Source organism: Lutjanus erythropterus, chromosome 9, assembly GCF_056507025.1.
Source record: "Lutjanus erythropterus isolate fLutEry1 chromosome 9, fLutEry1.hap2, whole genome shotgun sequence".
NCBI lineage: Eukaryota > Metazoa > Chordata > Actinopteri > Lutjaniformes > Lutjanidae > Lutjanus > Lutjanus erythropterus.
Window position 1 is genome coordinate 39,985,868 of NC_139325.1, and position 14,391 is coordinate 40,000,258.

Here is a 14,391-nt window from a genome sequence, read left to right on the forward strand (position 1 = left end):
ATATGAAACGGGGGGGGGGGGGGGGGGGGGGGGGCGTGGTCTTACCGACTCGGGCTGAATGACGTGACGGTCTGATGTCAGTGATCTGTCGAACTTTACGGAGTCAACTGACGGAGCTGGTTTGAGTAGACAAGGTGCTGGTATAACTGGTCAGGTGATGACAGACCAGCATGCTGGTGTAACTGATCAGATGGATTCAGACCAGCATGTCAGATAGTGACCATCTTGTCTCTCACCCCTGAGGCAGAAGTAGGTGGGTTCATCTTGATGAACAGATTTATACAACACTTAAAATCTGTAATCGATGTTTTCGTGGATCTGCTGTATATGTTATCGATAAGCATAATTTATCTGCCTCATGAGTGGCTTGAATATTTTTAGTTGGCTATGGCCCACCAGTATTTTGGTTAGGTTAGCTAATTAACTAGCTAATGATACTGCCACAAAACTAGCTAGCTAACACAGGCTAACTGACAACGCTAATTCCTGCTAGATAACAAGCTAGCGACAGTAAGCAAATCTGCATTCGTAAAGCTACATTACATCGATATTTCTTAAACTGTTTTCATCTCTTCTTTTTTCATTTTTGAAATATTAGAGATTTTTATTCATTTGTCATCGTAGCTGTGGGTTTTCTTTTTCTTTTTTTTTTTGCATATGTAGGAAATGTTGGGTCCACTTTGTGTTGTAATTAGCTGCAGTTGAAGGATTGTGTTCAACATCACTGTCACTCAATACTCATTCAATCCTCCCCAGAGAAAAGACGCAGTAGGATAGTTTACTCTGCTGTGAGCAGTGAATTGAGATTTCATCATAATTTTCACCATTAAGAAATGCTGCACAACAGTATTTTTTTCATTCTATTGCAGAATTTTTGAAGAGACAATAAAATGCGTAAATATATTATATATTTTGCATACAAAAATACAATTAATAGATTATCAAAATAGTTGGCAATTAATTTAATAATTGATTAATAATGGATTAATCGCTGCAGCGCTACAAAAATGAAACCATTCTTCTCCACCTTCTGTCTCCCTGCATCATCTTCATCCTATTTCTCCCTATTTGTCCCCATTTTTCATCTTTCCTTCTCTCTCTGTGCTTCAACCCCCACCACAACCTCTTCATCCCTCTCTGTCTTTATCTTTCTCCTTTTCCCGCCTTCTCTCAGCCTCTCTGGAGAGGATATCCCACAGGTTGCTGCACTTACCGCTTGTCGTGTTGAATGCTAATGCGGCTGGCTGATGCGTGCCACAGTGGCCGGAGCAGAGATGGCTTGAAAGGAGGGAGGGAAGGAGAGATGAGAAAGACAGAGAGAAAGCAAGAGAGTACAGGACCTCAGGGTTTGTTTAGGGGAGGGAGGGGAAAGTGAGGACTGGAACGACTGAGGGGAGGGATGGAGGGATGTGACGTGAGCGAGCGGGAGTATGGAAACTGATCATTGCAGGCAGAGCAGCGTCGGTGCTCTCCCTCCTCTCCCCCTCTCTCTTTCTCTCTCAGCACTCTACATCCCCAGCGATGCTGCTCTGACCAGACACTGCCGGAGAAAAACAAACACATACTCATACACTGACATGCAGCGGAAAGAGCTACTCCTCTTACATTTTCTCTCTTTCATCCACAGATACACACTCTCACACTCCGTCTAATTACAAACACCCACTCTCGCCTTGCAGTTGACAGAGAGGACCCAGAGGAGGATACGGCAGGGATGTAACTGAGGAGCTTCATCTGCAAACATCTGCCTGGAGGACTCCTCCCTCATCCTCTCTTGGTGGCTGACTCCAGCTCTGCAGCAGGTGAGCCGCATGTTGATATCACATCTCATTCATGGTGCTGTGTGTGTCGCAGTGGCTGCTACCTGCTGTATCTGTGTGTCATGGCATCAGTGGTGTCTCCAGCTAAGATGTTCTGTCAGTTTGGTGTAGCGCATGGATCCACGCTGAATGTCCTCTCTGCACCACTGGAGGACAACGAAGGATCTGATAACATGTGTGGAAATGGATTTTGATTGTTGAAAGGATGCCAGCCGAGTGTTCTGTGAGGATGCACTGCAGTTAGGCAACACCGGAAAACGAGAGAGGGTGATTGCAGTGCAGTGCACAGCAGGAATACACTGCCCACATCAGTATGATATTAGAGACGGTGTCACTGTGATTTAAGATAATAAGATTCTCAATCAGCGTCTTTTTTTGCTGTGGGTGCAAAACATTAAATAAGACGCTGCAGAGCGCTTTCTAGTTTCAGCTCCAGCGGCAGATCAAAGTTTATGCGAGGGAGGCTGATTCCCACGCACCCAGCGTGTTAAACACAGAAACACTGGTGGCTGCTGCACATTGTGCTGGCTCTTGCTTTCCCTTTTTTTTTGAGAAGTCTATATAATAATAATAATGATTTGTAATATTTATAATAAAAATATATAGACCTTTTGTTTGTGAAGTTGCCTTGCATGCACAGGTTTCTCTATGTAAAAATGTGGTATCAAATGCACATGTATTCCTACATAGATCCACACACACATTTGCATGAACACAGGTGCACAGACACCACACTGAGTTAGACATATTTATACTCAACAAAGAAGCCCATCATTGTATATTATTTTCACACAAATACACACGTCCATCCTCCACCTGAATGCACATGCACACTTGTTGATCCAGGATTTCAGTTCCCAGTAATTGGAGCAAATGCTTCACTTGCGATGTAACACACACACACATACACACATGCACATTCTCATACAAACACCCACACAGATTGTGACACCTACACAAACATACAATTACATGCGCACTCATTCTGCACAAACAAGAGTGGAAAGCAAACAGCAGAGCGGTGATGTTGCACTAATCAGCACAGGTCTAACAGTGACATATATTTGTGTTGAACTGATAAATCAGCTTGGCAATATAAAATTTCAGCTTGACACCGGCCTTTTATCAAGTGACAAATATTAGTGGGGTATATAATCCACGCTTTGATGTGTTGGACATTCCTCCTGCACCACAGTTACATAATATAAACATGAAAAACCTGAAATGAATTATATTTTTTTTACACACTTTGTTGATTAATTTGATTGATGATCTCTATTGGGCATCATTCTGTCCTAAACACAGCTTCTAATTTACCTTCAGTGAAATGCTAGATATTGGACTCAAAATATTGGAGTTCAAAAATGTGAGTACCAGCCTACAAAGGCTGATTTAGCATGAACTTGATTGTGTTGTCATCATAGCAACCACTCGGACTGACGCAAGGTCATTTGAAAAGCAGCACCAGCGCAGCTTTGAATGCTTTTAATGCCCATTTTTTTGCATGCAAAGATCCTTCCACTTCCCTGTCACTTGTTGCAAACATTTCACAATGCTTCACTCTAAGCCAAACAGTTGAGCTGGCAGTAGATTCAGGTTTTTGTTTCACTGTTTTTTTTTTTAACAAGAAATGCAACACATCTCACTCCCATATGCTCCCAAACTGCTTGTACAAGTCTTTTTCTTATCATTCCCTTGAATAATCTGGATATGTTATGGCAGAACAGTAATTTAAACTTCAAAACCCAAAATGGTGGGTAACAATTCAATTTCTCCAGATGTTGCAGTGACATTTCTAATGTTGCCTTTCAAGAGTATCTACCTTCTATATTGTGACTGAGCAGAACGTTCTCACTGCCAGCACATCAAACATGGCAGCTTTGACAGTGCTTTGAAGTATGACACTGCAGGTAACCCTGTAGTGTCATTCATTGAGGTGCCCCTTTTGCATTATGTATTGATGTGTCGTTGAAGTCAGGTGACGTGGAATAAAGTGTGAGACAGCCTGTATTTGGAGGGGGTGGAGTAGGGTTGGGTACTGAAACCCAGTGCAAATAATCCACCAGGTCTTGGTTCCTACTGGACTGAATCACAACACAGATTACAGTGCTGCATTTTGGTGCCACATGCCTGAGCTGTCGATTGAAATAGTTGCCCTCTGGTCCGGACGATACACCAAACTGCTTGTTAACATTACAGCAGCAGTCACTCTACGTGGCTCTGGCAGCAGCAGTTAAAATGACAAGCTAAATAATCTAAAGTGGGGCTGTATTTCGCTGGGCAGGACGTGCAACAAATATTTAGAAACCATTGTGTGTAAAAGAGGGAATCATCCGGTGTCACACAGGATACACTTGAAAGCAGAGGGATGCACTTTGCTTCTGCTTGTGTGACCCCATGCCAAGCTCATCCACTGGCAGTGTTGATTTCCCTGATCCTGGTGATGGGGAGCATACATATAAAAACACAAGATGCGACGCGTCTTGACATTTATAACTATGATCGGGAGGTCAGTGATGATGATCACAGCAAGTATGATCATATTACTGCAAAAGAATTGCTGAAGTTTGAAGTTTGTGGAATACCAACTTGCTGTTGTTAGTATTGCACAGTACTTCAGTTATTTAGTTCAGTTATTTCGTGCAGTGGGTTTTTCCAAAGGTACACCAAAGCAAAAATCTCAAGGCACACCTGTATCCATATAAGTGCAAAACAGCCTCTATAACCAACCTTACCAACGGAGGCAACACGCACTAGCCACTAGTTCCTGGAGTGTGGGTGGAGGGAAAATAATAAGGCGTCAATCAATCCGGACCTTTGATACATCACATCATCTGGCAGTGGTCCAAACTTTGATGGAAGCTTTTTACAGGAATTTTTTTAGGGTGTAGAATTTGAAATGTACCTTTTATATGGTTTTGTATTGCAATAATGTTTGGTTGTTGCTAAATCAAAGGCAAACCTGGACTTTCCTCAAGGTGCGATATGGGAACCACTGATTTAGTGTGAAGTTATTGTAGTTGGGATTAGGTTTTAAGTACTGGTCCAAGTACTGTGTTACCACTGGTATTAGAAAAAATCCAAATGGTACCCAACCCTAGGGTGGGATGGATGGATGGATCTAACAAACACAGGACTTGCACCCTGGAGAAACCAAAGATCAATGTTGACCTCTTCTTATATTATGGAACGTCGAGGAATTATATAACATAACAAATGTAAGCTACAGAAAAGGAGGAGTACCCAGCATGAAGCATAGAGCCACTGAACAAGCTGCCATATTTGACGATTTGAGAGTGAGAACGTATTGACCTGGGTTGAGGGATTAATTCTCAATGTGGCGAGCTGTGTCTTTTTTATTACACAAATCAAACAATTTCTTGATTGTAATTTTAAATAAATTAAATATGTTGCATAGACATCTTAATAGAAAAATATAGACACTCATTAATATATGATACATGAGAAGGAAATACTCCAGAATAGTCCATTGTCAACTGCTATTTATCAAATGTTTACTATTTATTTAATTTCAAGTTACATTTTCTCTAAACACTTTCTGTAATCTGATTTTAACTTTCCTGTTAACATTTATTTCGATCTATAAAAAGGTCTCCATCAATCTAGCTTATTTGAGCTGGATTCTGTACTCTGGCTTCTTCCTACACTGGCTGACAAACATGAATGCCAATGCCTGAAATGTCATGTCCTTGCAACAACGCTGAAAAACATGGCGATCAAGCGACAAAGGGAAATTTTGGCTGTCGGCCTTAAGATGACAGCTGCAGAAAGAGGAACAGGCAGGAAATCAAGAAATATGACACATCCAAAATATCAGTGTTATGGGAAAGGAGACAAAAAAAATTTGACACGTCTGCATATATTGAGACATCTACAGTATTTCTGACCTTTTACAATGCAGACACAATCATGTGGTTTTGGCTGCAGACGTCTCCAGCTGTATCTGGTGTCCTGTTCAGCCACATATATGGTTCATTTAACCCACTTTGTCACATTCACTGCCATTAAGTAAATCAGATGCCTGTGGCTGTTAATAGAGCAGTTGATATGATGTCTGTTGTTGTTTTCCAGCGTGTGACGCCCCGCTGTGTGTTGCTGCCCAGGGAATGCTCAGCAGACAGAGGGACCAGGTCTGAACACAATGAGCGCCCAGGACAAATGGGTCACACTGACCCCAGCCGAATTCGCCCTGCTTCAAGAATACACCCAGTGTGAGTAGAAGAGGTACTCTCTGTTTGTTTCTGACTGTGATGAGGAGACTTTGAACGTGTCTCTCGCTGTATGTGTGATCCTGTTCTTCAAGAACAGCCATTTTCCAGGTGACATAAATGATGACACACATCATTTTCCAGGTGACATACAGGATAACACACATTTAATTGGGATTTTGAATCTTCAGTCTGTGCATGTCAGAACAGAGCAGAAAAGCTTTATTAGGGGATGTTTTTATTTAAGAACGGCTCCTTTTGCCTCTGATAAAATGTGACAGATGACAGTTAGTGATAGTGATAGTTATTGGACAGCTACATTCTTAAAGCTGCACGAATCCACGTTTATATTAACAATGGCTAACAGTAGCTCGTAGTGACAAACCCACAGAGAATTATCACCCAGGTCTTCAGTCCTTCTCAGCTCTGCAGTGTTTTAGCGTCTTTCGGCTCAGTGTTTTGGTTTTACTTCCTGCTACTGTTTTGATTTACTCTTACCATTCCCATCGGCCAGGTTTCAAGCAGCAGCAGGCAGCTGCTTTCAACTATAAAGCTCTGATAAATCCACTGAATGCTACCCACCCAGAAACAAATGACGGAGAGACAGAGTTAGCAACTATCTGGTAAACATAGTGGAGCATTTAGAACTAATTTTACAAGGAAATTAGGTTTGTCAGTGGTGTGTTTTCAACTGATAGTGCTGCCCCACACAGGTAGAACAATCAATTAATGCGAGTTTAACAGTCATGTATAAACAGATGTTTTTGTTTGTCAGTGTCTGACAGCAGATTTTCAGGCTCCACAGAATGAACTTATTTATTTTTCTCATTTTGAATGAAACTTGCCTGCAAGTAAAGTCAAACAGGTAGCCTTAATCTTGATTTGCTCATGATCAAGTCTTGCAAATGTAGGCTACACCTGCTCGTGAACGTGAACTCATCAACATTCATCATGTTGAAAGATGCAATTTAAGACAGGTTTATGCAGTTTAGAGAGTTTGTCGAATCTGAATTGAAACTCTTGAATGAGCAAGCCATGTGGAAAAAAATTTAGGATAAAATAACAAAATGTTCTTGCCTGAGGCGTTTTCATATTTGAGACTTGTGCATGGCTGAATACATTTGCATTGGAATTTGTTCCTGTTTTCATTGATGCTGACTGCCATGTTGGTCGTGATCGTTGTTTGGAAAATAAGATTTCATGAAATGTGTTTTTCATCTTACTGGAAGTTAGATGGCAAGACTCACTTTCAGCATCCAGTACTAATATTCTGTAGTTTCATAAGGCCTGGGTGATAAACAATTGCTGCAGTAAGAGCTAAAGTAGATTTAAACATAAGATGGTTTAATGAGCATTCATGTAATGCATTTGTTACTGATACTGAGGGCTGGGCATAGTGGCTCTATGGATAATTTCTCTCTTTATCATGACGTTGGATATACAGATGACTCACTTTATTGCTAATGAGCTGAAAGATGCAAACAAGATAACAGACCTTTTTAATAGCAGCCATTTTGACATAAAATAGAGTAAACACAGGCATCATCAAGGGTACTAAGGGACTGTTAGGCATGTTGGCTCACTGGAAAGGCTCTGCTACACTAAATGGAACAGGGCCTTAATTAGTATCATTGGTAACACTTGTTTGCCCTGCAATTTAATATGGCTACCATGGAAAACGGTCTATTTTTGGAGGTGTTGAAAGGTGTATTTTTCCTTTTTCGATGCAGGTAAGCATCCTGTGATAAGCTAACAGGCTTAACACATTTTGGACCAGTTTCCACTTCTCATCTAACGTCTGCTCAGAAAGCGAAAAAGATATCTCCCCCAAACTTGAAGTATTCCTCTCCTCATTACCTCTTTGTGTCTTTGTAGTCTCCCCAAATTCCCAAAAGTTTAAAATGTTTTGACTCGAGGCAAATGTTTTGCCTCATCGATTAAGGTTTCTGGAAAGTTGCCTTGAGTTGGATTCTCGCTTTCATATCTTCGGTAATCCTCCTCACACATCACAGAAATCCCTGCACACTAAGACAAAATCTCTCCGATAGCATCAAACTACCGAGTTAACAATAACACGAGTGTCCCTTTGTCTGCTGTAAACTGCAGTATCGCTGTGGTTAATCTCAAACATCCCTTGCTCGAGTCTAATGATAAAATTCTGACATTGTAATTGCCGAGTGCATGTTCATCTGGCTGATGTAGGAAGCTCAAGCTGCTCAAGCATTTAATCTGTGTGGTGCCGTTGTAGCTCTGAATGATTCATTCGCAACCCAACAAATGGCTCCCCTGCTCACCAGACTGTGCTCTGGATGCCTGGAGTTTATGTTACGCTCCAAGATGTTGACACATTTCATCATTTGAAATGGTACCAGGGATGGAAAATATGACGATACCTGGCAGGCTAACTGTGGGATGTTGTGCACCACCCACACATAGTTTTGGACAGACTTTGAAAGTCACAGTAAATCGTTTGTAGGAAGACAAACAATGGAACTAACTACAGACAACGAATAGAGTCGTTAGGTGTCCAACTCCTAAGTGCTTTATATCAACTGTCCCTGTAGGACGTATTTTCAGAGCTATTTTCAGTGTGAAACACAATGTCTTTGTGCCATTTCAACCAGTACTGCCTTTATTTGCTATTCAGAACAGCGAGTATGAATATTAATAATTAATGCTTTTCACCCAGGATCTCTTGTACCAGTGTTTCACTTGGTAATGACATTTCTCCCTGTTAATTGCTCTGCGCCTGGTTACAGCATTGTTCCTTGAGGAACTCCTCTGCTCTCTCCGTAGGATGCAGCACTCAAGAGCCAGGCAGGTTTTGGTTCTTGCTTTCCGTGTTTTGCAGATATTTGCTTTGTGGGTGGCTGAGGAGTTTGTTGAATTAAACAAGAGCATGTTTTTAGAGACGTTAGGCTCAACAATGTAGCTTGAAATGAAAATTGTGTGGGAATAAAAGGCAGAGAGCGGAATGAAAAAAAGCAAAGCAGCAAAAGAGAACTAAAGAGTCTTAGTGTGTGCATGTGTGCGTGCAGGCGTGTGTGCACGCTAGACAGATTTGGATAATCATGTTTCAACGAGCTCCAGGCGATTCTTTGTGCACCGTGCAGCTACAGGTTATAAAATATCCCATTCTCTGAGCCACAATGGGCATCACATCGCCTCACCTTCCCTCCTTGTCTCTCCTTCATCTCGCCTCCTACTGTATCTCTCCCCCTCTTCTCATTAAAGTGAGCTGGGCACACTTTCATAACATTTTAATAGCTGTGCGCCTAGTCAGGCACCTAAGATCTGACTCAACAACAATTAGGATTTGTCTTTATTTGATAAAATTGCTAATGTGCAGAGTGTAGCAGTGTGCTGCCTCATGGAGGCTAAATCCTCTTACTTTTCAAGGTAAAGAAAATCTGCAGTGTGTTTATGCAACTTAAAAAAAACAAGAAATGAGTCTTGTTCTCTGATTACTGTGTGCCACACAATGGTTAAATCATTAGCCTGACTCAGAAAATACATTGTAGTTCCGTAGTGCCTGCTAAATGTGACAAGCAATCAGTGGATACATAATCACTCTCCACCGTAATGGTTTTGTGTAGACGGCGTGCTAATAAAGATGGTCAATAATGATGACACACACTCAGTACAATGCGAGGCATTTATTTCTAGTCACTGTTGGTAAATGGATCCAGAGAAAATCAAAGATCCAAAGCCATTAGTGCAGGAGGCGAGAAAATGTTACAACCAACAAAAAGCTGTTAAGAGGAGCTCAACCGCACCGCTAAACAGATGCAGAATATCAGCTATTATTTAACACAATGCTAATTTTCAGTGATATTTATTCTACTGTATCTATGTTTTGTAAACATAATAGATGTTACAGCATATGTCTGCTAACTAAAGCTGGGCATACACTAGAGCTGCAACAATTAATCGACTATAAATCAATTATAAAATTAATTGCCAACTATTCTGATAATCGATTAACTGGTTTGAGTAATTTTTTAAGAAAAAAAGTCAAAATTCTATGATTCTAGCTTTTTAAAGGTAGAGTCTGAGCTGTTCTTAAACTCATCAGGACGTCAGATACCAACATCTTGGGTTGGTGAAACGTCCAGAGCAGCAAAATAATAAGAAAAAAAGAAATACAGGACACGCTTACAGTGAGACATAAGTGATCATTTAAAGGGACTATGTAAAGGTCTATACATTGTTTTTTAGGAAAATGTGTTAGATTGTACCTTTAAATATTAATATTTTCTAGTGTTCTGTATGAATATCTCTGGGTAGTGGGAAAGAACAAGACTTTGGAGGACGTCATCTTGGACTTTGGGAAACACTGATCAACATTTTTAACCATTTTCTAACCTAACTTAATCGATTAATCAAGAAAATGATTGACAGATTAATTGGCAGGTATGATTGGAGCCCTTTTCTGACCAGATTTTTTCGGCAGCTGTGGTTTGCTGTGCAGTGTACAAGGAGGACTGAGGACTGATCAGCTGCTCCCCAACAGCTGCCAGATGTTCGGACAAGGGGTGGGCGATATGGCCCTAAAATAATATCATGATAGTCAGGGTATTTCTGCAATAATGATATTCTTGCCAAGTGCTGAAAAATATTTTTGGTTTACAACACAAACAACAGCTGACCTCTCCTGACTCTCCTCTCCATCTCCTCGTACTCAACCTGGTGCTTCTGCTTGTTTGAAGTGGTGAAATGAGTTTGATGTCTTGCCTCATTTTGGTGCTACAGTCAACAGTTTGTTGTACATCTGATCGTAACTAAACCCCTTCCTACACTTCTGAAGTTGCTTTATTTTTGGAACGAACTCCTCCACCGTGGAACCAGTCGTAAGGTAGTAGCTTCAGTGACGTTGAGCCACTTTTGGCATGTGAAGCTTTGGTGTAGTGAAGCTTCTTTTAATGCAGAATAACTAGCTTAGCTCAATAGACTTTGGAAGTAGCTTGCCCAACACTACTTCCTTATTAGCATTACTGCTAGCTAACAACTACCTGCCTTGGAGCTTTCAAACAAATCTTTACTGACAATTGTCAATTCAGAACAGTCTGCAGGGGCCGACGGGATGTGTTATATTATGTAGTGTGTGAGCACGCGAGCTGTGGCACTGTGTGCTGCACAGTGTGAGCACATAAATTGTGTGCTTTGGCTTAACATCACAGATGATTTACTCCTGCAATAGAAGCTGAAATTAAGCAACATTTCTAAAATCGTGCAGTGTTTGCCAAGAGACAGATAAATCTGTGTATGGTCTGATATTCTTGGAATATTTGGTTTAAAATCTTATGAAAAACAAAAATCTATATTGTACATACTCAGTCTGTGGGGACACATACAGTAACATTTGTAATACAGTTTCACTAAGTTTGACTGTAACTATACTTTCTTTACCTGCAAGGCTGAACTCCCAACACCCCTGCTGACTATCAATCAAGGACATGCTGTGCAGATTCATGAACAGCAACTTTACCTCAGGGTCTCTGGCTTCTCTATTTAGATAATGGCAGGCTGGAGTTTTAGTTCTATAGTCATTTCTCTGGTGCAGAACAGCTCAAGAAGCAGACATAATTTCATCAACGAGAAAAGCAAAAGATCCGCATGTGCTTATTAAACCTGTGAAGAGGTGAGAGAGAAGGTAGCTAATATGGAGCACTAACTTTAACAGGCATCTTAATGTAATTTGTGATGAGCTGAGACCGTCTCATGCTTAGAGATGAACCAGGCCCTCCAGTGCATGCGAGAAAATGGTACTTCTAATTAACTTCTATAACATTAGAACCCGGTATCTGTGGTGCAGCAAATTGATTTAGCAGTAGGGCTCATAAACGCTCTGCAGCATACAGTAATTATCACAGCAAATCTCTGTCAGATGAAGTTATTTTTGTCTATAATGGAGTGATAAGATCAGCCCCCATTTTTTAAAACGGAGGGAAAAAATTCCACTAGTGTGGTGATATTATATTAGAAATCAATCTGTTTTATTTGTTTCACAGCAATGATGCTTATTCTGATTTATCTAAAGAAAGTGACACTAATTCAATGATGTTTTGGATTTTAAAGATACTGTAATCAATATTCAGTGGATCACATGACTATACTATGATTATACTGCTGATGTACAAAGATTTGTAGTTGAGAGTGACAAATCCACAAATTATTATCACCTGTCTCTGCTGTCTTGAGTTTTTTTCATCTAGTGGTGTTGGTGGAGACCAAAAACAGAGATAAAAATGAGTAAAATTAGTGTGAAATATTAATGAATATTAGACTTCTGTTTTCCTGGTGGTCAGAAACACAACTCCAAATGAATACATAGCGGTTCTGTATCAGTCTTCTTCTACTAATTACTTGCTCAAGCACGTTTTAGATAAAACTGCTGTGGAAAACTCAGCCAGAAGCTTGACCAAGTGTCAAGTGAATCCATAACATCACCGCAGATGTCTTTCAAGCCAGGCAGTGTGGACAGGAAGAAGAGTGAAGGATATAGAAAAGGAAGGGTAAAGACATTATTATAGCCTGCCAATTTATTTTATCTAATAGTGAAATATTTATTATTAAAGATTGGAGAGGAAGGAGAAGAAAAAATTAAGGGAGTAAAATGTGTGAACTGAGGAGAGTGTAGAAGAGTGAGGTGGAAAGGTAAAGAGAAGAAAAGGAAACCGTTAGTGTTGTCTGCCATAGTGTGTCTGATAGTTTTGTCTCTGTTACAGTCTGTTGATGTGTCAGTCTGGTAGTGCTGCTTGTCTGTCTTCTTCTCTGCATGCATAAATAATTAAATTCAGTGTATTGAACCAGCATAGTTTGTGTTCCATAGTTTATCACAGCTATGATTTTCTGAGTTAGTGCCCAGTTTCATGAGTCGGGCTGCATCATAATTTATTGAAGTACAACAGTTATCATGATCAACATACATTAAAACTATGGGATATTTTAATGATATATTGACCACCAAACTGGAGATGTCCCCAGTTTTTAGAAATATGCCTCCTAACATCTTTAAAGATGAATATATGACATAAATCACTTTGTGATTTTAGGTGATTATGTTCTGGAACTATTTCTTGACTAACCACAGTTTAACTCTCTGTCTAATACTCCTGTGCAGCATCTCCAGCTATCTCGGTAAATGTGGTCAGTGGTTTTGGTCTCTCTACAAACATGTTGGCACCAAATCTGGCAACTTCACAACTCCTAAGACTCTGGAAAGCTGTGCACATGCTGCTGCTGGCTGTACCAAGAAATAAATCCAACATAAATCCCCCTAAAACCACAAAATGTGATTTTCACATTTCTGTTTGTGTACAAATTAAACAAAGTACAAGATGCAGCATGTTGATTAGAGAGCTGTAGAGTTGTTGTCTGTTTATTTTTCCACTGTGGACAGAGCCAAGTTTGCAGTTTACCCGTGCTTAAAGTCATTAAGCTAAACTAACAGTATTCTCTCTGTTCTGTTCTCACGTGAGATTGATGGTGATCTCATCATCTCACAAGAGCAAATAAGCATATTTCACAAAAATATTTAAGTGTTGAATTATTCCCTTTATTAGGAATTGATTTCCTCGACGTGTTTGACACAGTTTTACCAGTTAGTTAATGTGTGCTGCTCACAGCTGTACTGCTTGTACCTGCACTTAAAGAGCCGGTGTGTCGGTTCATTGTTCACACTGGACCCTTAAGTTTAACTAGGAATATTTATTTTCCAATGCGCACTAAAAATTAACAAGATTATGTACAGTACAGCAGATCTGAAGCGAGGTTCACCGCTAACATGGCCTTGCCTTGTTTAGTGTAGGCTACTTTTTCACAGCTCTGACTCACAAACGGGGGTGTGTCTCCCTGCAGACATCATGATGCTGCATCCACACCAAATATATGACCCAATCAAGATGCGTGGCATTGCACTGACCGCTTCTGCAGCTCTTAGAAATGCTGACAAAGACCAGAAAACTCATATCCATAAATAAGACTACAGCTTGGGTGACCACTTAGTCCATACTTTTTTTTTCCATTGTCATTTTTCAAGCAGAACATAAGATGTAGTTGTTGTTCAAACTGTTTAATCCCCACATATGCCTTTCTTTGAGTGTCGTCATAAATAAAACATAGTCAACTGTAAATAGTGTTTAATATTAAATGCATTCTTGATGCAACAGGAAGCTTAAAAATAAACAGAACAAAACACATAAATAAAGTAAGTTATGTTATGTTTGTTCCTCAGACTCAACCAAGAAGCTAAAGGATGTGCTGCAGGAGTTCCATGGAGATGGTGTTCTCGCTAAATACAATCCAGAGGAGGTGTGTACAGTTTATACCTTATTACATAA

General features: G+C 40.3%; 1 protein-coding gene across 1 annotated transcript in view; it reads left to right on the forward strand.

The window, feature by feature from the left end:
* Positions 1-1,435: 1,435 nt before the first annotated feature.
* dgkb (diacylglycerol kinase, beta) overlaps positions 1,436-14,391 on the forward strand; it is an 89,437-nt gene continuing 76,481 nt past the window's right edge. The window contains exons 1-3 of the mRNA XM_084727588.1: positions 1,436-1,802; positions 5,913-6,052; positions 14,286-14,362. Coding sequence (XP_084583714.1) covers positions 5,983-6,052; positions 14,286-14,362 — 147 coding nt within the window. The 5' untranslated portion in view covers positions 1,436-1,802; positions 5,913-5,982. The remainder of the gene's footprint in view (positions 1,803-5,912; positions 6,053-14,285; positions 14,363-14,391) is intronic.